The following is a 25,222-nucleotide window of genomic DNA, read 5'->3' as shown; positions in this document are numbered from 1 at the left end:
TTGCAGTACCAAAGCTTTCTCCATGCTCAAATCAAAGACCTCTAGTGTCTCCCTTGTGCCTTTGATCCTTCAATAGCTCATCAAGCTTTGCAGAACTGTCCTTAAACTTGTCTTTGTATTCATTTGCAGTATCTTGATCTCCCCTTAGGATTGTTATCAGTCTTTCCAACTCCTGCTCATTATTCTGGGTTTGCACCAACTCAGTTCTCAACATATCATTCTTATGTGCCAGCCTAATGCTTTACTCAAATCAGTCTTTTAGAGATTTGCCAAGATTTTCTACATTCTTCTTTCGGTCTTCAATCTCCTTGGACATGCTCATAGTTAGGGCTTGCATTTCATTCTTCATGACACTATTCTCCCGACTCAACTTCCGACATTGTTCTTTAAGGGCATTCTTTTCTTCATCATCCTGATTTTGTAAAAGTTCCTTACTTCTAGTTTGAGAAGATAACAACCTCTCCTGTAGGATAAAAATGAATTCCTTTGCCGAGTTCAACTCATCTTGCAACTTCAACTTCTTCATCCTTTCAACATCATAATCTTCAAGTGCTACTTCAAGTTGTTTCTCCATACTCATCTCCATGGATTTCGGATTCGAGATCTTCCTTAAGCTGTTAAATTTACTCCAAGGTATCAGGCTCTGATACCAATTATTGGAATCCAAGAACACTAAGAGGGGGGGTGAATCAGTGTTCTACCGGTGAGATCAATTTTAACCTTATTAACAAAGTAATTCAATAACCGGTAACCATAAAAGAATATAACAGTAAGTAGAAATGATGCAACCACAAGAACATACACCATAACACAAAGATTTATACGTGGAAAACCTCAAAGAGGAAAAACCACGATGGGATTGGTGACCCACAATATCTATCCACTAGCCAAATTAATAAATATTACAATAGGGGCCTGCACATGCAGGAAGGCCAACAATCTAGAGCGCACTGCTCAACACAAAAGGAGCCTCACTGACTACAAACACCAAATGCTGGTTTATAGACAAAATTTTGAACTCAGAGAATGCATCTACTATGTTGGATGAGTTCAGGTTAAAACACTGTCTATACCAATTTTCACTTTGTCCTCCTTTACCAGTAACTTACTTCACATCCCAAACCTCTAAACCAATAACCAAGACCGACTACAAAATATTATATTCGCATTTAGTTGATCAACATTGCTCGCACAATATCACACCACTATATATTCCTTCTCTCTGTATGTATATCCAAAAATAACCTAACCAAACTGACTTAAATACCCTAACCGGACTGACTTAAATACCCTTCCCAATCATAAATACGAATGCCTTATGTCGGCTTACAAAGATATTACAATTTATTTACAAGTTGGCCTAGACAAAAATAAATACATTAAACTTCGTGATTGATGCCACTGATTGTTGCCATGTAAACCCGTTGGATCAATCTCCTCTGTTGGCCTCATATACTGGTTCCTAGTTTGTCGGTTTCCCTTGTCTGTCGGATGACTTGAAAGTCGGTTGTCGAATCATGAATACCACAGTGAGTACTAGTTAAGTGTCCAACCCAAAATGATGTATGTTGCCATCAATGACAACACAACTAAACCGGATGAGTGTCAATTGCCAACACAAAGACCGTACGAAATGTTTATGGAAGCAACTAAACTATTAAATAGACAATGCAAAAAATGAAATAAGCCAAATATATACCAAAATACGAAATGATAAAATAAGAACAACGAGAACAAAGAGAAGATTACAGTTGATCTGCGATTAAAACCTCTCGCAAGAAAATAATCCTTCCACTGTCGTCAACCTACACACAAGCAAGAAGGGAAAATGTTGGGGTTGTGTTTTGGAGTCTGCCTAAGTTAGACCCCCGTTTTGATGTTTCCACCGTCACGAACAACCCAAAGAGGTAGCCACGAGAATGATATATTGATAAAGATATAGAGAATTGTAAATAGATATGAAATAGATGAATGTAAATATGTAAACAGATCAAAGAAAGAGGTGAGTAAACTCCCCTTCTACGACCTGTGTAAATGACACTACAAGTTATTCGAAAGATTGCAACAATGGTGGACTGTGAAGTAATGGAAAATCTATAAATGTTGGTCAAGAAGATCGCCAAATGCTCTAACATGCAAGAAGTGATTTCAAAATGCCAAAAGATCACAAATAACCATCAAACGGGAGAGATAGAGGTTCTGGACGAAAAACTGACATCAATGGGCGCATGTAGGGGTGTTATGATTTATTTCAGGTGCAGGCGTAACGCTCAAACAAACACTTGGGGGCTGCCAGATTCGTGGGACACTAGCGCACCGCGCAGACATCTCCGCACTGCGCTATAGTCATGAAGGTGACAGGTTGACAGAGTTGGTGAAACACCAGTTTGAAGCTGAAAAAACGATCTCAACTGGACAAAAGGACAAAGATGGTGGTATACGACCTTCGATGATGTGGAGGAAGACGCCATTTGTTGCTATGAATTGTACAAGGTGTAATTTTTGATATTACACATCCCTCTTATATATCTCAATTAGATTTTTAGATTATTCAAGTTTGAATCCAATTCAAATCAAGTGAGCACGCAATCAAGCATTTTCAAGACATTGAAGGAGAGGTCAAGCATTTAAGATGGCATCCATGAACAAGCAAAAAGCAAAGGACAAGATCGCTCCACTCTCCTTTATCTAATGGGTTTTTGTGAAACTTTTGGGATAGATTCTGAGCGATATTCTAGTTTTGTTAAGGTCAATTTCATCCGCATTCAACATTCTAGGGACAAGGTTGTCCAAAGCTCCATTGTCTCTCTTTTTCAGACTCAAATTCCAGTCACAAGCTCCATTCATCTTCCTCATCTCAAATTTATGTTTATAGCGTCATATCAAATCTGCAACTATCCATTTATGTTCATTATTGTCAATTTTCCATCTCTAGCCCTAGATATAGCATTCACTTTACATATTTGTAGTATCCAATTCCCCAAAAACAAAAGAGGAGTAAAATTTAATCAACATTCAACCCTTTTCACACAAGAGGTTGAATCTATTGACGTCACTCCTCTGCAATGTGATGCTTTTGTGGAAATAGGACTAGTTTACATGCCTAAACTTATAGACCCTATCCTTACAACTCTCAACTGCTTAGCCAAATTAGGCAACCTTAAACAACTACCCTTGAGGTTGTTTTTATAAAATCAAGCTCACACAAAACCATTAAGTGGTAATACATAAAACCATGTGACTAATTCCATAAGACTACAAACCATTGACCCCACATTATTAGATACTAAAGTTTCACTTCATTAAATTACTCTCCCTAATATTAGATAAATGCATTACATGTGACATACAACACAAAGTGGCCCCAAGAATTCTAACTCCTAGTGATGCACATCCATCTGGGTTCCCCTAGGTGCACCACAAACATAATAATAAGCATTATGCATGTTGTACAACACCTAGTTCCCAACCTTCTTAAACTATTCCTTCCTGGAGTTCCTATTCCCAACACTTCTACTTATCCCCTCCATCGTTAAACCTACCCCTTAAAGAACCAAGGCACGACTAGAGGACCATTCATGGACTTCCTCGTAATTTCTTCACTTAACACCACCAATGAGTTCTTCTAGTTTGGGTGAAAAATAATTACCATTGACTATGATAATCATTTTTTCTCATGAATCAATTAAGGAACACAATAGAAAAATGCATTTATCATTTTGTTCTATGTTGACTGTTACTGATGCTAACTAACTCAGAATCAAATTGATTGTGAAATGAACATTTATTGAAATCCTTCTTCATCTTTAAGGAATAAATTTTATTTTCAAGAAGAGTTTGTTGACAAGATGCTTGCACTAATATATGGTTCCCATATCGTTCCATAATAAAAATGAGGACTTCCTCGTAATTTATTCACTTAACAACACCAATGAGTTCTAGTTTGGGTTAAAAATAATTACCATTCATTGTCATAATCAAATTCTCTCATGAAACAATTAAGGAACACAATAGAAAAATGCATTTATCCTCTTCTTCTATGTTGACTCCTTTTGATGCTAACTGACTCAAAATCAAATTGATGTTGAAATGATTATTTATTGAAATATATAATTTCCTTGTCAAGAAGAGATGGTTTACAAGACTCTTGAACTAATACATGGTTCCCATCTTCCATAATAAAATGACAATAATAGTAAAAAAATTGAAACTAATTCCAACCACAAGGGTCACAAATATAGAGGGGATAGTTCTTAATTTTTCACGAGTTGATTTTTAATAGGCCTCTATGTTTTGAACCCATGACACAAATTTGAGAGCTATACAAAACTTATGTTCTTAAAAGAAGGGAAAAACCTAGGTTGATTGGGTTGTGTACAATAATTGAAGCAAGGCATCACCATGTATACCACCTAAGTTTGAGCCACAATGTGTTGGACAATTTAATTGTAGGAGTTGATTGGTGACTCCTCAACACCCCCAAAAATCCTTGCACTTCTACAAAAGAGAATGACAAGAATAAGCTACATACTAAGGATGCATGAAATGATTGATTTGAATATGAAATATACAATGAGATGCCTTGCTTATAAAGACAATGTGTGATGTAGTAAGAAAAGCTAACAAGACAGAAACAGTACATGTCTAATGCCAATATTAAATGTCTAGGTAACTAAAAGTAAATGAGGTGAACATGGCCCCATTATAACTAACTTCTAGAAAGGCACCTAGGACCTAAGTTAACATGTGAATATGTCCCTCACTAGGAAATTACAAGGCACAAGAACTTGACTAGGTACTAAACTATTCACTCTAACATCAATTACATAAATATAAATGCTTGCCAATCTAAACATACAGTGTCATGCAAAGGTATGAAAATTGTAAGCTCGTGAAGATGACAATGGTTCCATCTTAACACAACCATGGTCTGCTGGGATCATGACAAATATTTTTGTAATGTTAGATCAAGGAATTATTCTAGGGGCGGTAGAAGCAAAACCCAAAAACTGCAAAGTTTTTTCTTGAAATGTATAAGCAAAAATATATTCATCAAACTCCAAGGACAAAAGTATTTATGAAGTTGAGATACAAAACATGAGTTACGAACCATGCAAAAATTGATGTTACATTCTTCTATAACAATATACACTTGTGCTTGTGGAGACTGATGGTTCATTGCACTTCTTGATGAAATGCCAGACACTTTCCCTCATCTTCTAGATATGCAAAGTAAATGGCATACATGTATTGGAAATTAATGATATTCCTTTATCAGAGAGGTGAACAATTTTTGTATAGCAGCAAACCCAAGATTGCATATGCCCTATACAATGTCACGGCACCAACAATGTGAGACAATAAAATGAAGAAAACAAATCTATTTCACTTCACTTGCATTGCTCATAAAAATTGCTGTCAATCCACTCGAAAAGAATCTGCAATCTGCTTTAGATTTGGTAAATACTTTTTCCATTGAAGTCCTGAACAGACAAACAATGACATTGTTATGAGCTTCTCCCAATATTGTTCAATTTAAAGTTTTAAACTGCATGCATTGTTCTCAGTAAACACAATCTGAATGAAAAATAGATAGATAGAGTATCACCTATTTAATATGAGTCTGATCACAATTTCCAGGCCTCCTAAAGATAAAGTTATGGTAGCTAAGCATGAAAGAGGTGAGTAGGAGAGTTTTTGAATACTCTGAGTCTGTTTTAGAAAGGAAACTAAACAGAAAAAACACTGGAAAGGTTAACTAGCAACACACACTTTCAATAACAATATGCATATCAAATAAGTAAAAGGAATTGGCATTCATCACGTGCTGCGAAGGTCGTTGTTGTGCTAAAATATAAGGGCTGGAGTACTATATATATTGACACAGGAGAGTAGGATGTATATGATGTTATTGACTAGCTAATTTGTGGTGCATATAACTTATACTTGGATTGAATATGTCCAATAGAACTTTTACAAGAGGCCTAATGGACTTGTGAAATAAATTCTTTTGGTTATCAGTTTTCTTTTTTTATATATTTGATTATCAGTTGACTTGATGTGAAAAAGTTTACCATACTCCAATTTAATTAAATTAGTAGTTATATATTAGGGGGACATCTATCATTGAATAATTATTGATCATTTATATTGAATTGAAAATATAGTATAATATAGCACGTCTAAATCTCTTAGTGAGAGATGTTGGAGTGGTTCCTTAGAGAATTGTGTGGTGTAACCTGACTTTAAGAGTTCATTCCTAAGACTTGCTTCCAGCGAATCGCTCATAGAGAGAGAATTTGGAATTCAGATATTTCTATTTCTATTTCTGAATTATTGAAATATGGCATATCAGCCCAGCACACCTCTTGTGGATGTGATTTATGTGAATATTCTACAATATTTCTGTAAATTGGATTTTGAAACTTAACAAGCTGCAGAGTCCTACCCCTCTCTATAGTAAACCAAAATGGTCAAATGAGACAGCCTTTAGGTGAACATCCCTGTGATAGACACTACAGATCCATAATAGAATGATAATGCAACCATTACAATAAAACCATGCTTACAGGGAAATCAAATGACATAAATCTCAAAGGGAAAGGCTCATACCATTTCCACTGACAGTCATCAAATACAACCTGTTGCCAGCAGCAGTTGCACTGACCAGTGCATGGGGTGCTTCCAGCTCATACTGGTAATATGTTTTACCAGAAAGTTCCTTGACTTCTGCACTTTTCAACTTGCCTTCTACATTTTGTCCAACCAATTCTGGGCCAAATGCATATATAAGTTTCTCAGGTGTCCCAATGTTTTCAATTTTAACATTATCATCGGAATCTGCATGATAATGGTGGAAAAATCAGTTACATGAATATACTTGCTTAAAAATCTGAAAGGACAATTCGTAGACCATGGTGCCATGTAAAAGAATTAACACTTCTGGTATAGACTAGCATCTTCCTATCTTTAAGGATCTATTTTGCTAAGGAGTTTCAAGATTCCATCCACAATGGTACCAAATACAACAATTTACACAAAGATCCCTCACATCATGTCACAGGAAACAAGTAATTAAGCATCATGAGCTATGAAAAATAGAACAGGCGATATAAGAAAAACTAGCAAACGCACTAGCTATTCAAAAGCTTGCATAACTTCACATCAGCAATGTCTCAATCAAATCTCAAGCTCCCTGAAGTAGTTAGATTTTGGATTATTTAAAATTATTTGAAAATAGTCAATCTAAAGCTCTACCCTCGCTGAAGGTTCAGTGCCATCTTTCCCACATTATGTATCACTAAACCAATTATTCTAGGTCACATAGAGATCCCAGATGAATCAACATGATCAACCATAACTTTAAGCGTTCCTCCTTGGCAGTCTTCTCTACTCCACTCTCTTCCTTAGTATATTGTAACTGCCATACACTCTCAATTATAGATTTAAACAAATAATAATGACAAAGATTACTTGCATAGACCGGTCCATTCATCCTTGTCATTACTGTCAACGAGCAAGGGAGCGTTGACAGCAAATGACAATAAAAATGAAGGTGAGCCTGTGGCTTACCACATGGTCCGATTGAAATTTAGGTTTGCTTATACTCAAACTCATTGAAAAAAGATAACATCATCTTTACTTAAGTCTTTCCATGATGTATTTCTTGTCAGTGTTATTCTATCAGAATCACAATGATGGATAAAATTTAGCAGAATTACTAATCCAAGCATTTCCTCACTCAGAAGTTATAAAATGCTGAAGAAAGTACTCAAAAATTTGACTTTGAAATTTTGAATCCCTGACATTAGCTCTCGAGGCACCATTCTTCAGGAAAATGGATGGTAAGAGTAGTGGATGTGATGCTCCATGGAAAATTCTTTTCAGCCAGAGTTCAAAGCAGGGGTCTCCTTCAACTCTGTGATATAGTTGGTAATACCAAAGCATTAAGACTTTCAGGGTCAGCATCTCTTAAGCAAATTTGGGTTGCTTTGCAGTTGGTATCTGATCATTTTGATTGGCATTACGAAGGGCCACACAATGCTTGGGACCTAGTATCAAGGCCTATGTGGACTTTTCATTTCCCACAGCTAGGATTTGCAAGAAATTTGCGATCCTTGGAGTCGTATTGCAATAACGGTATGATTGGTGTGATTTAAACAGTGCATAATAACTTTTGGGGTGTGCATACTGGCATATAATCAAGGTTTTGTAAATGATCTCCAAAAGCCTGTCTTATCAAAATTACAAATACAAGGATTGAAGAAATTGGATGTAAAGCAACATGAAGGCCATTTATTATTTTATGACAATTTCTATGACAGAGGAAGACGGAATTGTGCTACTGCCTCTTGAATGAACAAGATGCAGGAGTTAGAATGGTTTTCAAGTATGATGACAAAAGCTTAGTCATGTATTTGGAAATCAATGTCTTCTTCTTCCAATACAAAGTCTTAAATATGGTTGGTTCTTCACTAATGCTTGATTGTTAAATCAAGACTTCACAACACTAGCATGTTAAATTCTTTATCTCTATGGGAGAGAATGAAATTAGTTGATTATGTCATGTACCTATGTGTTGACGTGTATTTTGTACACAACCAAACACAGAATAAAATACCCAAATGGTACCTTATCCTCTCTTGAATAAAGCCTCTGAATGCTGAAGATATTGCGAAAAAGGATCAATCAGGATGACTTCAAGGTTCTTCATTGTAGGATCTCTACGTGTGGATAAGCACCAGTGGTCGTTGTATATGCTGTTTCTTCAAGGGGCCTTACGTACTTTTTGAGAAAGCTTGTCCGTGTTACTCTCTTTTGACTGCAGGAACAGGATTTTCCTAATAATAACAGATTTTCGAAAAAATAGCAAAAGATAAGGGTTTCAAGGGATGAATGTTAATCTAATCCTAAGAATGACTCAATTTAGGCTAGACTTGGTAAGATTCTACCAATTTCAGTATCGCCAAGGAATTACAACTCTACTGGAATTGATGCGATCTTCTAAGGTGATTCAGTAATTTTCAAATCATCAAGGATATAGATACTATCATAGAGATACATATCAATATTTCAACAATGATTGAATTTTCAAGCAATCTCAATATCTCCAGTTGACCACACAAGGCGTCCTTACAATCAGTAAGAAGCTAGATTTTTGGAACATGAATCTCACCAAAGATCAAGCACAACACTTAGTCCTTCAAACTTAAACTTAAATACTACTTCGACTGAGAATGATTCAAGAAGATAAACAATCATGAAGATAGCCACAAGTATTGCAATAAAACACCATAACTTCAATATTTTATTGATCTCAAAGCTAAATAGACAACAATTGTTCAAAATTCTTTCTTCACTACTCAATCTTGCTACACAATAACTTTCTTCTCTCTAAGCTCTCTCTCTTCTCAAACTTCTAACTATTATCAAAATGAAAATGAGTGAGGGTATATATAGCATCCTCAAATACAACGAATGGCCCAGATCGAAAGAAGATCAATGGCTGAGATTTTAACACCTAAACCCTAATTAGGGTTTGTTACAAAAAGATCCCCATTTAGATGAACATTATTAAATGCATAGCCAAATATTTAATTGGCACAAATATCAAGGAAACATAGACCAACAGGAATTAAGCTGCCACATCATCCTATAACAACTTTTCATCTAAAATTTTGTTCCCTTTCCTATGCTCTTTCTTAGCATATCCAACGAATCTGGACACAATTCCCTCAATCTCAACAATGGGAATCTTAGGAAGATTCTTCATTCGTTCTTCCAAGTGGACTTGATCAAAAGCAGTGAGAAGAGCTGTCTCCCATCCAGGTTCAAGTTCTTTGATCTTCTCAATCAGGAACATGGTAGTGAACATCAGATCTCGTTGCTCATCTGTGATGATGTTCTCCTCTTTGCAAAAGATGACCTTGACTCTCTCCTCCAACTCTTGGATGTCCACATCTGTCTCAATCTCGATCCGCCTGCCAAGAATGGTACACAACACTTCAAACACTTTATCTTGAATCGGATGGATGACACCTTCAACTTGACTGCATTTGGTGTTAATGTCTTCAAAAAGAACCTCTTTCATCTGGAGCAGAGTTGACCACTATAGGAGGTTATGAGTTCCTCCATCCATTATCTTTTCTTGTGCCAGGATCCGTCTTGGTGTTTGCCTTATCACTTGTAGGATAGGAATGATAACATCTCTAGTGTGAGTGAAAGCGGCTACAGTTATCATTAGACTATGGATAACTTCAAGGACCTGGATAGCTCGATGAATTGTCTTCATCATTCTTATTGCAAATTCAACAGCTACAGTGTGGGATTTATCAATCCAAGAGCTCATAAGCTGAACCAAGCTCTTGACCCTTTCTGCTTCGCCAACTGATTCAAGAGGAAGTGCCTGTAAAGGAGATACTGTTGGATCTTGACGTCTCAAGGGCTGATTGAGGTGACTAAAATAGCCTCTCCAAGCACCGACCTCTCTCTCAAGCTTCTTATTCTTTTCCATTTCTTCTTTAAGTTTGTCTTTAAGTGCTTCAAATGAATCAGTTGCCTCTTCCATCGCTTGTTCAGTAGTAAGTGGACCAAGCTCAAATGTTTCTAAGTCATACTCATCTGCAAGAATCTCACCCTCATACTTGTCCACTACTGGTGTAGCTATTTGCAATTTCCTGGATCCTGCCTCATCCCTTAGTACCTTGGACATCTTTGTGGCCTTCCTCTTTTCCATTACCTCTTGAGAATTCCCTATAAGGCTTTCTAAATCAAATACATCTTCTTCCTCTTCAACCACAACTACCCTTGTCAGTCGCTCTTTTAACCAATCCGGAATGGCGGATCTTGTTTCTCTTATATTTCTTTAAGCAGTGGTCCATCCTCTCGGAGAGGAGATGTCGCTTCATCATCATTTTTCTCTTCATGTAGCTCATTAACATCAACTTGAGGGGATTGACCTGATGAATGTTGAGGCGTCTGTTCCTTTTCTGGCTTGTCATTTTGTACCATGGATTCCATAGATTCATCAACTTCAGGTACCATCTTTCCTTGACCTTCCCCTTGGCTTGCCTTCTTTTCATGTCGAGAAGATGTGCTTGATGGGTGACCAAGATTGGCTTCTTGTTTCTTCTTGGAAGGTTCCCTTTTCTCAGGTCTTTCTTTCCTCTTTGCACCTCTAGGATGAGAAGTGTTCTCACTCACGCTTGCTTCTCCTTCTTCCGATCTTGCCTCCAAAGTAAAAGTCATTGATACATTCTGCTCCCTCAATTTCTGATGTTGTACATCTACCCATTTGCGAGTACACAATAAAACAGGAGCCATCAAAACTCTCAAGTCTAAAACCTCGGGCTCATTCCAATCTATCTTCACTCCTTTGTCTTCTTTCTCAAAGTATGACTGGAGGTGTCTACCATTATCCTGGGCTTGATCAGCTACTCTATAAACTTTGCATTTCCTGATGAGATCTAAGGGTAGCCTGGAATGCATCTTTCTTTTAACCTCTAAATCACTTGGGAGATTCATCCAAAAGTCTTCTACCTGAAACTCATGCTTGTACTTCCTGCCGACTGTCTCCTACATATAACCATGAGGATCAAAATTCTCCCGCGAGGCAAAGGATGTGAATGAGTATAAAGATAATTCCTTCTCTGCATCCTCCGAGGCTTGAGTGTTAGGACATACTTCAAGTGAATTCCCTAGTATGATGGGCACAGGAATTCCATTTCCATGCTTGTGTCTGGATGCCTTTGCATAAGCTGCCAACTATCTAGTCACCTCAAGTAGCACTATCCTGTCTGTCGGATACCTCGGCAACATGTAGGGAGGTGAAGGACACCCATGAACCCTAATGTATGTGAATTTTTGAAACTGGATGAACCATGCACCATACTTCTTCACAAGCTCTTGTGCATCCAGAGATAGTCGATTGTGAATTCCACCTTGCAATATCCTAGTAATGTTCATCGTGAAGGTGTCATTGACTAACTTGTAGTCACTTCTAGGTGGATGATGCAGATGAACATAAGAATCACAAACTCTCATTTCCCCGAGTCCTCTTCCGATCACTCCTCTATGAGGTAGCCCTGCATACTCGAAACTCCTGATTAAGGCATACATAACATATGAGCTGATGTGGAATGATTTGGTGGGTCTTAGCCTTCTCAACTGCACATCCAGACAATTGCTAATAATTCTGGCCCAATGAAGCATTCCTTTTCCTTGGACTATCACCTGAATGAAGAAGAACATCCACTTTTCGAAGAAGAAGGCTTGAGGGGCCCCTGTAACTCGATTGAGCAAAGTTATCAAATCTTTGTACTCCTCTTGGAAGTCGATCCTATGCGGTGTATTGGGAATCTTGTTCAGGCGAGGCCGACTTTTGAGCAACCAATTCTTATTGATGAGATTCAGACAAGTATCGGGATCATCTTCATAGATTGACCTAGCTCCTTCTAAGCTTTTGTAAATCATATCTTTATGTTCTGGAAGATGAAGAGCTTCACTTATAGCTTCCTCTGAAAGGTAAGCTAAGATGTTCCCTTCCTTGGATACGATCGTCCTTGATTGTGAGTCATAGTGGCGGGTGCACTCGATCATCAACTCATGACACTTGACTGTGGGAGGGAAACCTGCCGCCTTGATGATGCCACTTTCAATTATCCTCTTCGCAACAGGTGATGGCTTGCCAATGTAGGGGACTTCTCGAAACTTCTTCACATTGAAGTTTCCTCAGTTGGTGTCTCCGATATTACTCCATTTGGACACGATCCTGGTCTCCAATTCGTCATTCTTCTGATCTTCTTTGATGAGAGCCGTGCGACTAGTAGATACCCCTGCCTTTGGAGTCGCCATCTTGATACCTACACAACATTTCAAAATTAGTCTTTGAGCATTAAAGGGTAGAAAATAAGACTCAAAAGGAGGATTTAAGATATTAATTAGGAAATTTCATGATAAATCTAGAATTATCATTTCCTAATTAACTAATCAAAAATTCTCAAGCTTTAGACCCTTTAAAAAAAATGCTATTAAAACAAGCCTTGAATAAGGATATTAAGATAATTTTGCCATACCTCCTCTTGAGTATTGAACTCTAAGACCTTTGAAAATGATGCAAGAAAAAATGGATTTTGCTAGGCAAGGTTTAAATCATAGCCCTCTCTTGGATGAATTACGCCTCCCTTAGCCTCCAAAAGAGCTTCACCCTCACTTAGCCTTCAACACTTAGCAAAATTTCGCCTCCAATCTGCTGGATTTCGCTCCTCAATTTGCTCTTCAATTTCGCACTTAGAAGGAATGAATGAATGATTTGAAATGTGAAGCAACACTCCTCCTTTATATAGAGTGCTCACCCTACTTCCTTCAAGGCCGACTTGGCAAAGAAGGGGTAAAAAATAAATAAAACCTCTAAAAAAGGGTGGCCGACTTGCCTATAAAGACAAAACAATTCCCTTGAGCGCTCATTTTAAATTTTTAAAAAATTAATTTTAATCCTCCAAGGTAAAATTTCGATTATTTCAAGGCTTAAAATTAATTTATTAAATGCAAAATGCTTTTAAATTAATGCGAATTTAAATTTAATTTTCCACATGTCTCAAATTTAGCAATTTCGGTGATTTAGTGCAAACTGGAGAATATCAATTTTTTGATCAAGGTCTCAATGAAGCTTGTTAATGATTTCACCCTGGACCCTCTCCAAGGGTCAAGAGCGATTTTCCAAATTTAGCCTTGAATATTTCATACCTTGACTCTAAAATCCCCTGGAGGGTGAATTCATATCCAATTAAGGTCTTGCATTTCAAATGTTGGTATTCTGCATGAGGAATTTAGGTGGAAATGTGGATTTCGCCTTGGACCCTCTGGAAGGGTCAGGAGCGATTTTCTCATTTCAGGTTATAATCCACCTTAGCTTGATTGTTGAACTCTCAACGCAATTTCCAAGATCCATTTCCTTGCACCACCAAGTTACTTCATCAAAAATCTTGAAGGAAATAATGCTTTTAGAGGAATTTCGCCCTGGACCCTCTGGAAGGGTCAGGAGCGACTTTCATAATTTGGCTCAAAATTGACATTTTTCAAAGTTCAAAATCTCTTCAAGGCATCTCAAATAGGTCTTCTTACTAAATTCCAGACTTAGTTCTATCCAACTTAGGAGAAAAAGTGTGATTTTGGTGTTTTTCGCCCTGGACCTTCTCCAAGGGTCAGGAGCGACCTTTTCTCCTTAGGCTTACTCCTTCATCAACTTTTCTCGAATCTTTCATTCATCGCTAGGTAATGTCCTTCCTCATCCACTCAATGCATACTTGGTTTGTTGTTGCAAGGTAAAATGGGTGTTTGAAAGATTTTCGCCCTGGACCCTCAGCAAGGGTCAGGAGTGACTTTTGCAACTTTGACTAAAAATCCTCATTTCCTTATCTAAAAACTTCTTCACCAAGCAAGATCATGTCTATGCCTCCAAACCAAGCAAGAAAGTCCTCCTTCCAAGTTTTTCGCCCTGGACCCTCAGCAAGGGTCAGGAGCGATTTTTCTTCTCCTGGCTTTGAATCATCAAGTTTTGAAGCAAACCACTGCTCATCATGATCTTAAAGGGCATCTTTACCTTAGTGCATCCTTACCTTAGCAAAATCTTCAAAGAAATAGGTAGTTTTTGTGATTTTCGCCCTAGGCCTTCTGCAAGGGTCAGGAGCGACTTTTGAATTTTAAGCATATTCCTTCATTCTTTTGACTTCAAATCACCTCTAAGGCATAACACATCGCGTCCTTCTCTCATCCAAGGAAGATATAGCAAGATTTTGTCTTAATTCTACAAAAAAAACGAGATAACCTTGGAAATTCGCTCTGGACCCTCTCCAAGGGTCAGGAGCGATTTTGATAATTGCCTTCAAAACTTTCATTCTCAAAAATCCTTCTTCACTTCAAGGCAATTCAAACATCATTTCAAACTCATGCCTAGGCTTAGCTTTGCTCAAACTTTGGAGGAAAAAATAGGTTTTAGAATTTTCGCCCTGCACCCTCTCCAAGGGTCAGGAGTGATTTTTCCATTTTGGGCTTGGTTGCTTCTTGTTGGCCATCCAAATTATCTTCAAAGGGTAAAACATGCCTTTTCACATCCACTCTAACCATAAAAATCATTTTGGTCTTGCAAGAAAAAGGTGTTTTTGAGAATTTCGCCTTGGACCTCCTGAGAGGGTCAGGAGAGAATTTTGTGATATTGACCAAAATGCTTCACTTTTCACCTTAAAACCTCTTTGCCAAGTAAGATTTCATCCCGTACTATGCCGTCCATTCAGAACTATCCTGTGCTTTGTGCCAAACTGCATTAGAACAAGTATACAAGAGGGTCCCGCAGACATTGATTGTAGAAGAAATTGAAGACCCAGGAGTTGAAAGTTCCTCAGAAGATGAAACTCTATCCGACACATCAATCGAAAGCCAGAAGGACCAAGAGACGGAAGACCAAGGAAATTCAATATGGACATTAAGGTTTGATGGATCTAAATCCAAACAAGGATCTGGAGCAGGCTTCGAATTAATTAGTCCGACAGGAGAAACTTACCTCGCCGCTCATAGGCTACAATTTCCTTGCACCAACAATGTGGCTGAATATGAATCCTTGATTCATGGGTTATTGCTGGCTATCAGAAAGAAAGCTAAAATACTGCAAGTGTATGGAGACTCAGAAATAGCTATAAGACAAATCAGAAGGCAGTATGTGTGCCATGACAAAAGGCTGACTAGATACCGGAATCAAGTTTGGGACCTCATCAAAAGTTTTGAGGCATTCAATATCAAGTCCATATACAGGCATCAGAATCAAGTGGCTAATTCTCTTGAACAAGCCGCCAGCTCTTTGATCCCATTAACGATGGAAGGATTGAAGAAGTTCATAGTAGAGCTGACCTCAGTACCTTCAGTCCCAGATAACATCACCAATTTTCAAGTTTTTGAAGATGACAAACATATATTGGATTTCTTGACCAACACAGATGTCTTCTTAGCCCAAATCATTGATGAAGAAGAGGTGGAGGGAGCAGAATTGGATGCAGAAGGAGTTTTGAATTTGAAAACAAACACTATTCCAAAAGGAATGGTGGAGTTAGAAAGAATCTTTGATCCCGACAAATTGAGAGAGATGAAAAGCCACAGCATGGAAGGAAACGTGTGCGACACAATCAATGTTGGTGATGATAGACAAGTTAAGAATGTATTCATTGGAAAGGCATGCACTGCACCAGAAAGAAATGGTATCTTGAAAAATGTAAGAGATTTCCCGGATGTCATCGCTTGGAGTTATGAAGATCTCAAGACTTATGATACTACAATCATCACTCACACGATCCCTTTGAAGCCAGGGAGCAAACCGTTTAGACAAAGACAAAGGCCAGTCAATCCTTTACTGGAACCCCTAATATATCAAGAGGTTAAGAAGCTGCTCTCAGCCAAAATCATCTTTCCAGTAAGACATTCGACGTGGGTCGCCAACCTGGTTCCTGTCAGGAAGAAGAATGGAGAGATCAGATTGTGTGTTGATTTCAGAAACCTCAACCGAGCTTCAAAAAAAGACAATTATCCACTGCCATCGCTGGATGAAGTATTGCAGATTGTCAACGGGTCACAAATGATGTCGTTTTTGGATGGATATTCAGGTTATAATCAAGTATTGGTTGAACCAGAAGATCGACTGAAGACCGCTTTCACTACCAAGTGGGGAACATTTGCATACAAAAGGATGCCTTTTGGTCTTATCAATGCTGGGGCTACATTTCAAAGAGCCATGGATATCGCCTTCAGAGACCTAATTGGGAAATGGATTATCATATACATGGATGATATCACAGTTTTTCCTAGAAAAAGGGAAGATCATGTGGATGATTTAAGAAGAGTCTTCCAAAGGTGCAAAAGATATGGTGTTTCTCTTAATCCGAAGAAATGCATATTTGGGGTAACGGAAGGAAAGCTGTTAGGACATGTCATTTCAGAAAGGGGAATCTCTATTGATCCTGAAAGAGTGAAGGCTATATCAACCATCAACTTGCCAGCCAGTAAGAAGGAACTCAAATCATTCTTCGGCAAGATCAACTTTGTCAAAAAATTCATCACCGGGTTTGCCGAGATAGTTAGGCCTTTGAATGAGATGTTGAAAAAAGACGCGAAAATTGAATGGACGACACAGGCCAAGAGAGCATTCGAGAAGATAAAGTTAGCAATCGCGGAAGCACCAGTACTGATCAGTCCTGATTACATGAAGCCCTTCTACTTGTATTCCTTCGCTTCTGAATACACTTGTGCGGCTATTCTCACCTAGAGGAGTGAAGAGAAGGACGAGAACCCAATTGCATTCATGAGCACCCCATTGAAAGATGCGGAACTCAGATATCCCAATATTGAAAAAATATCCCAATATTGAAAAACAGGCATATGCATTGGTCAAAGCCATTAAAAAATTCAAGCATTACCTCTTAAGGGCCAAAATCTATGCAATTGTACCAGATGCAGCAATAAAAACCCTCCTCATGCAAAATGAACTAGGAGAGAGAAGAGGCAAGTGGGTCGCCATTATTCAAGAGTTTGATATTGAAATCCAGTCTATGAAACTCGTTCGAGGACAAGCTTTCTCAGAAAGTACGTAAGGCCCCTTGAAGAAACAGCATATACAACAACCACTGGTGCTTATCCACACGTAGAGATCCTACAACGAAGAACCTTGAAGTCATCCTGATTGATCCTTTTTCGCGATATCTTCAGCATTCAGAGGCTTTATTCAAGAGAGGATAAGGTACCATTTGGGTATTTTATTCTGTGTTTGGTTGTGTACAAAATACACATCAACACTACGCTGATTGTCTTATGATATATATGGAGGTTATAGAGTAACTAACATGTACCATACATAACCTTTGGTTTGTTATATTTTGTAAAATAGGTATCATATGAATTGAGCTACAGCTGGAGTTAATCTATCAAATATTTGGCGTATAGGTATGGTTTAAGAACTCATCATGCGCCTAATTAATTCAAATTAGAGGTTATTCGGGAGACTCATTATTGCATAGAATAACAAGATGGCAGGAACAAGATACACAAGTGTAGTTGGTTGGGTTTTAATAGTGGGATATATGGTACAGTTCCTTGAGTAATATTATGCAATGTAACCCTGCCCTGATAAGAATTTTCAGGAGTTGCAAACTATTTGGATACATCAGTAAAATATATATAGTATATCAGCAGAATACATACATATATACGTTTGTATGTATGTATGTATGTATTTTCAACAGGCAACTGAACCATCACCAACTGCTTGATCCCTTTGGCTATGTCATTTGGAGAACCAAGGGGAGGGAATGTCTAGACACTAAACATCAACCGGAAGTCCATGTAGCTTCAACCGGCTATCAATCTACTCCACAAGTAAAGTGGCTTCCATAAGCAATGTGGTTGGAGTAGAGCAAATGGTAGTGTCACCAATAGGAATGGCCTCCATTATAGCAATATCAGGTGGAACAAAGGATTGAGCATTGATAGCTAGTGAAACAGTATCTTCTATGGAAGTGTCCTTGGGTATGCTAGCGAGTGTGGATGAGGGCAACTTGATGGGCTCATAAGAGGATTATCTTCGCCTTCTCTCGACATGTCCTTGTGCTTTCTTGTGGGTTGTACCTCTTCCCCAATCGAGGCCTAAATATCTAAAGTGGTCAAATAGAATGCAGTCAGCCATGAAGGATCATACCGAAGAGTTGGCTAAAACTTACCCCATTTATCGAGAGGAACTTGTGTGAAGAGAGTGTCCAAGAACAAGGCAATGGTATGCTAGGTCATGTAGAAATCCTTGTGCTTTAGGGATAAGAATTCCCCTATCCTATCTAACAGATTTCTTACCCAATACTAAACCTTTCCTGTAATTAGGCCAATCATGAAATCAACCATCCAAATGGCAATGTCAGATGCTCGGCTCACACCTATCAACCAACATTTTAATCAGTCCATCACACACTTCCACTTTGCATTTGCTAATAAGTGTTATGTAACCCTCTATTCCCTGCATTCCATATGTTGTCCTTCTCCTATTGGATTAAATCTGAGTTGCACTATAGGCAATGGACACTTCTTTGTTTCATAGTGTAATTTTTCTTACAAGTTTGCACACCGTCACCCCTATAGATAGCATACCAAATACTTTGGTGAAGTCAGTTAGCCATAAAGAAATGGTAATTGAGTAACCCATTTAATCGCTCACTAATTTCTGTGAATGTCAATTATAATTTGTCAACATGGCTTTTAACTACGGCTCAAACTCCCAAGAGTTGAAGAATGGAAGTTGAGTGACTTTATCCACCTATGAGTGTTGAAGTGCCAATTTCAATAAATGATTGTCTAGACTATTTTGCCACCATGTTTGACACTCAATACTTGTGAGACTCTGTAGTTATCCTCATATTTCCCTTTACTGCTCTTCCCTATTGAAATTCTTGACCAATAGCAGTCCATCAACCGTTTTCCCTTCTTGTTGTTGTCTATGGCTTCTTCAAAATTTGTTCTTGAAAATGCACAATTCAATTTTTTAAATACTTCCTACCTCTTTGAAAATTAGTTATAATAATTGTCTATCCATGTGAGGGGTCGTACACTGAAGGAAAGACATTGCTGAGTGATGAGAAATTTTGTCTATTGCCAAATGAGAGGATTGCTGCCATTGAGAGTGGTATGTCTCCATGCCACGAAGCAATGGTGTTGTTGTGCCAAGAATGGAGGGAGTCGTACAGTAATTGATGCAGAGAAGGGGTTTAAAACACAGACTAACTCAAATCAAACAAACTTTATAAATGTGGGACCCTAACTTCTCGAATTTCACTCACAATCTCACTATTTCCCTAGTAGCCCTCCAACAGAGGTTTTATGAGCATAACTTCATTTACAGACTGTTAAATTTTATGATCAGATTATATATAGTCAATTGAACACACATGCACATAATTTATCCTGGGAAAACCTTCCTCCTGAAGGTGAAAAACCCAGCAATAATGTCTTTACAATGAATTAACTTCACTCTTTGAAGCTATATGATGATCTAGATTCTTCTAGGCTGCTGCATACAATTCACAGTGCTGTATTAATGCTGATAGATGATCTATCTAAATCGATCTGATATCAATATCAGTTTATATGTCTTAAGGGAGAGAGCACACTTTCACACAAGGAATCGATAAGGAGTTGAACATGCACTGCTGAAGAGTTGTATCGAAACTGCTGAAGGATGATGCTCCAATCTGAAGAAATTGTCTATGTTCGATTATTGCCTTGAATGTGAGGAATGAATCGAACCTTATACCCGAACTGAATGACCATCCAAGCAACGCGATTATTCAATAGTCGGCTCCTTGTAAACCATCACATCTCTCTATTTATATGAGACATCGATCATAATATGAAGAATACGTCTTAAGGTAGCGAAACATAATATTAGTTTATATTAACAAACCGTTTCATTAAATGAAACTCTGGAAATATATAGAGGCCGAACATTTGATGGCAAAGTCGGGTTTTGAGGATCCGACCGAAGCTATCCATCAACACTCCCTCTTAGCTAGGGAGGAATACTTCTCGACATCTGAGTTACATAGTCATGGCCACTCCCAGAGGGTGAGTACACAAATGTTAAGTCATGAAGTCTCTCACATGACATTCACCATACCTACTCGCAGAGGGTGGAACAAGGGTTGGAACCTCAAACTTCTCTCGCAGAGAAGAATGCAAAACAAGGGCTGATACCTCAAACTTCTCTCACAGAGAAGAATGCAAAACAAGGGCTGATGCCTCAAACTTCTCTCATAGAGAAGAATAATCAACAAGGGCTACTCCCTCAAACTTCTCTCATAGAGAAGAATGCTCAACAAGGGCTAATACCTCAAACTTCTCTCACAAAGAAGAATGCATGTCAAGGGCTTGCACCTCAAACTTCTCTCACAGAGAAGAATGCATTATGATACATATCAAGGAATCACTGATGTTGAGACTCCCTCTCAGCAAGAGCTTCATTTTCCACAATTCCAAGATTGTCTCGAAAATGCACAAATTTCACTTTCGCAAGAGGCTTGGTGAAAATATCAGCCGCCTGTTCCTTAGTACAAATGTATCTTAACTGAACAACATTCCTTTGTACTATATCTCTGATATAGTGGTACTGAATCTCTACAGGCTTCGTTCTGTCATGAAATACTGGATTGACTGAAATCTTTACACAACTTTGGTTATCACAATGAATGATGGTAGGCTCCAATGATTGACCAAACAATCCTGCAAGGAGCTTACAAAGCCACACTGCTTCATGAGTTGCTACACATGTTGCAATGTATTCTGCCTTTGCAGTGCTCAGAGCTACTGAAGACTGCTTCCTGCTACACCAGGAAATCATAGCAGATCCCAAGCTCAAGCAACAACTAGAAGTGCTCTTCCGGTCAGTAACACTCCCTGCCCAATCAGAATCAGAATATCCTTCAAGAATCAGGCACATACTGGAAGAGTATTTTGAGCCATATCCAACTGTGCCACGCAAGTATCTGAAGATATGCTTGATTGCAACTAGATGTATCTGTCTAGGTTCACTCATGAACTGGCTAAGTGCACTCACTGCATAACAAATATCTGGTCTAGTGTTAACTAGATACATCAGGGACCCAATCAATTGCCTATACATAGTACGGTCCACAAGATCTGAACTAGCTGCGGCTTCCCTTAGTTTCTTCAAGTTAGTTTCCATTGGTGTGGACATAGGTTTACAATCTGTCATTCCAAATCTCTTCAAAATATCGATGGTGTATTTTCCTTGACTTAGGATAATCCCATTGGGCCTCTGCCACACTTCCAACCCTAGAAAGAAGTGCATGACTCCTAAGTCCATCTCAAATTCGGAAGTTAACTCCTTACATCTATCAATGAGATGATCTTCTCTAGTAACAAATAGGTCATCAACATAAAGTACCAAGATCAACATATCACCATTGAATACCTTGAAGTAAAGGTTTGGATCAGCATCATTCTTGCAGAAACCTAAACCCACTAAGAATCTGTCAATTCTTTCATACCAAGCCCGAGGAGCCTGTTTAAGACCATAAAGGGCTTTCTTCAATTTACACACATGAGACTCTTTCCCATGAATTACAAACCCCTCAGGTTGCTCGATGTAGACTTCTTCAATCACACCATTGAGAAAGGCAATCTTCACATCCATCTAATGCAACTTCCATCTCTTAGCTGCTGCAATGGCAATGATGGTTTTAATGGAAGTATAGCGAGCAACAAGAGCAAATGTTTCTTCTCTAGTAACAAATAGGTCATCAACGTAAAGTACCAAGATCAACATATCACCATTGAATACCTTGAAGTAAAGGTTTGGATCAGCATCATTCTTGCAGAAACCTAAACCCACTAAGTATCTGTCAATTCTTTCATACCAAGCCCGAGGAGCCTGTTTAAGACCATAAAGGGCTTTCTTCAATTTACACACATGACTCTTTCCCATGAATTACAAACCCCTCAGGTTGCTCGATGTAGACTTCTTCAATCACACCATTGAGAAAGGCAATCTTCACATCCATCTGATGCAACTTCCATCTCTTAGCTGCTGCAATGGCAATGATGGTTCTAATGGAAGTATAGCGAGCAACAAGAGCAAATGTTTCTTCATAGTCTATTCCCTCTTGTTGAGAGAAGCCACGAGCCACAAATCTAGCCTTGTACTTTTCAATGCTGCCATCAGCTGCATGTTTTATCTTGTACAACCACTTGGAAGATACAACAAACTTCCCTTTTGGTCTAGGCACAATATCCCACACATCGTTTTTGAGAATGGATTGATACTCCTCATCCATTGCATCTTTCCAAACTTGTCGTTTTGTGGTTTCCTCTACACTAGAAGGTTCAGACTCGATAAGATTACACATTAATGCAACATAACCAAAATATCTTTGTGGTCTTTTCCTTTCTCTGAATGTTCCTCTAGGAGCAGCAAACTATTCTGCTTCCTGCATAGTGTTTCGCGCCCAAAGAGGTCTCTTTTGAGACACAACAATATTTATGGGCCCATCAGTGGGATCCAAGGGTTCAATTGGATCATTACTCACATCAGGTTCTGTGGTCTCCCTCTGAATCTCAGGGGCATGATCAACATCCATGTCTTGAGAAGTCTCATCATCTATCTCCATGTATGAGCCCTTTGATTTCCTGAATGCAACATCTTCCTCAAATGTGACGTCCCTGCTAACCTCTATTTTCTTTTGTCCAGGAATGTAAATACGGTAGGCTTTGGAGGTTTCACTGTAGCCTACAAATATTCCTCTCTTGCCAGAAGGCTCCAACTTGGTTCTCTTGTCCTTGGGAATATGAACATACACAGGACAACCAAATATTCTCAAGTGGCTGATATTAGGCTTGATACCTGAGAAGGCTTCTTCAGGAGTCATATTTTGTAATATTCGATGGGGACATCTATTTTGAATATACACTACTGTTCTAGAGGCTTCTGCCCATAGAACAATTTGAAGGTCTTGATCATGAATCATAGCTTTTGTAGCTTCAATAATAGATTTGTTCTTCCTTTTAGCAACCCCATTTTGTTGAGGGTCGTAAGGAACACATTACTCCCTCTTGATCCCTGCCTCGTTACAGAAATCACGAAAGCTACCCGGGGTGTATTCACCTCCATTATCAGACCTTAAAATTTTAATTTTCTTTCCAGAAATATTTTCTACAAGAGCTTTAAACTCTTTAAACCTACCTAGGACTTCATCAAACTCTTTAGACCTTAAGAAATATATCCAAATCTTCCTAGAGTAGTCATCTATAAAAGTTACATAATACAAACATCCACTTAGGGATGTGTTGTGACGTTTTCACACATCGCCCCATTGCAAATGGGGACCCATGTTTTTTTGCTTTTTAGGGTTTGTTTTTGGTCTTCTAGGGTTTTGTTAGTTGGCCTTTGCATTTTGAGTGTCGCCCAAGTGATCACATGGATAAGCAAGTCCGGCTTGAGTGATGTCTTGATCCTGAAATTTGGCTAAGTCTGGAATGCCCTGATCCTGAAATTTGACTAAGTCTGGAAACTGAAAAACCTCAAAAAACTAGATTTTGCTATATAACTCCTGGAGGTCTGAAACCACTCTCAAACATCCTGAAAGTATATATGGAATATAACTTAAAGTATAAGTGACATTTCCTTCTCACTTATACTTAAATGTTATATTCCATAAAAGTTATCCTGATAGAGAGTTCGAAAAGTCAAATTTCGCTCCTGTCCTTCACTGAGGATCCAGAGCGAATTTCGCTCCTGTCCCTCCCAAGAGGACCAAGGCGAAGCGCTCCTGTCCCTCACCGAGGGTCCAGAGCGAAAAAGCTTATTTGAGCCATTCCTGACCTTGTTTGGACGAATTGAGACATCAAAGGCATGGTGAAGGGCAAAATGAGCATGATAGAGCATCCAGACTTGATCAAAAACAATGAAATGATGAAGTTTTTGCCTAGAAGGTCAAATTCGCTCCTGTCCCTCACTGAAGGACCAGAGCGATTTTCTTTATATGCACATTTTTAGACCTTTTTTGGACATTAACTTTTATTCATAGCATGAAGCAGGATGATATCTTCCCTAGCAAAGACATTTCGTGGTGAAAAGTGAAGCATTTGGGCCTGGAGAGCAAAAATCGCTCCTGTCTCTCACTGAAGGACTGGAGCTTGAAATCCAAAATTTCCTTGTCCTTGAAAGATTTGAACGATTTGACGACTTGAGGAGAACCAAGGAAGTGCTTTTTACCAGTTGAATATAATTTGAAGGCACAAACATGAGGAAAAATAGACCAAAATGCAAAATCGCTCCTGTCCCTTAGTCAGGGACCAGGGCGAAATCCATTGTAGCTCCCGTCCCTCTCCCAGGGACCAGAGCGAAATTCCTTATAAGGCATGTTTTAGGCAAAGATCAAGCAAGTTTAGGGTTTGAGGCAAGCAAAGACGGTGTTACGGATTCGTTGAAGACAAATTGAAGATTACGAAACATCAACAAGGGACCCAGATGCCCAAGTTCGCTCCTGTCCCTCAGTCAGGGACCAGAGCGATCTTTGCCTTAGACGAATTTCTTGCCAAATTTGAATGATTTCCAAGCCAAAGGTGAATAAAACGGAGCATTACAAGACCATTGAAGATAATTTTTGAGGTTAGCAAAGTGAGATGAAGC

At 38.6% G+C, this 25,222-nt stretch overlaps 1 protein-coding gene across 2 annotated transcripts in view; it reads right to left on the bottom strand.

The window, feature by feature from the left end:
- Nucleotides 1-5,046: 5,046 nt before the first annotated feature.
- Nucleotides 5,047-25,222, bottom strand: part of LOC131057364 (psbP domain-containing protein 4, chloroplastic) — a 48,064-nt gene continuing 27,888 nt past the window's right edge. For both annotated transcript variants that reach the window (XM_057991508.2, XM_057991507.2), the window contains 2 exons: nucleotides 6,613-6,840; nucleotides 5,047-5,483 (listed from right to left, as the gene is read on the bottom strand). In XM_057991508.2, coding sequence (XP_057847491.2) covers nucleotides 5,419-5,483; nucleotides 6,613-6,840 — 293 coding nt within the window. In that variant the 3' untranslated portion in view covers nucleotides 5,047-5,418. The remainder of the gene's footprint in view (nucleotides 5,484-6,612; nucleotides 6,841-25,222) is intronic.

Source organism: Cryptomeria japonica, chromosome 5, assembly GCF_030272615.1.
Source record: "Cryptomeria japonica chromosome 5, Sugi_1.0, whole genome shotgun sequence".
In the NCBI taxonomy this organism is placed as follows: Eukaryota; Viridiplantae; Streptophyta; class Pinopsida; order Cupressales; family Cupressaceae; genus Cryptomeria; species Cryptomeria japonica.
Note: the sequence above shows the minus strand (reverse complement) of the source record. Positions and strands in the feature narration are given on the sequence as shown.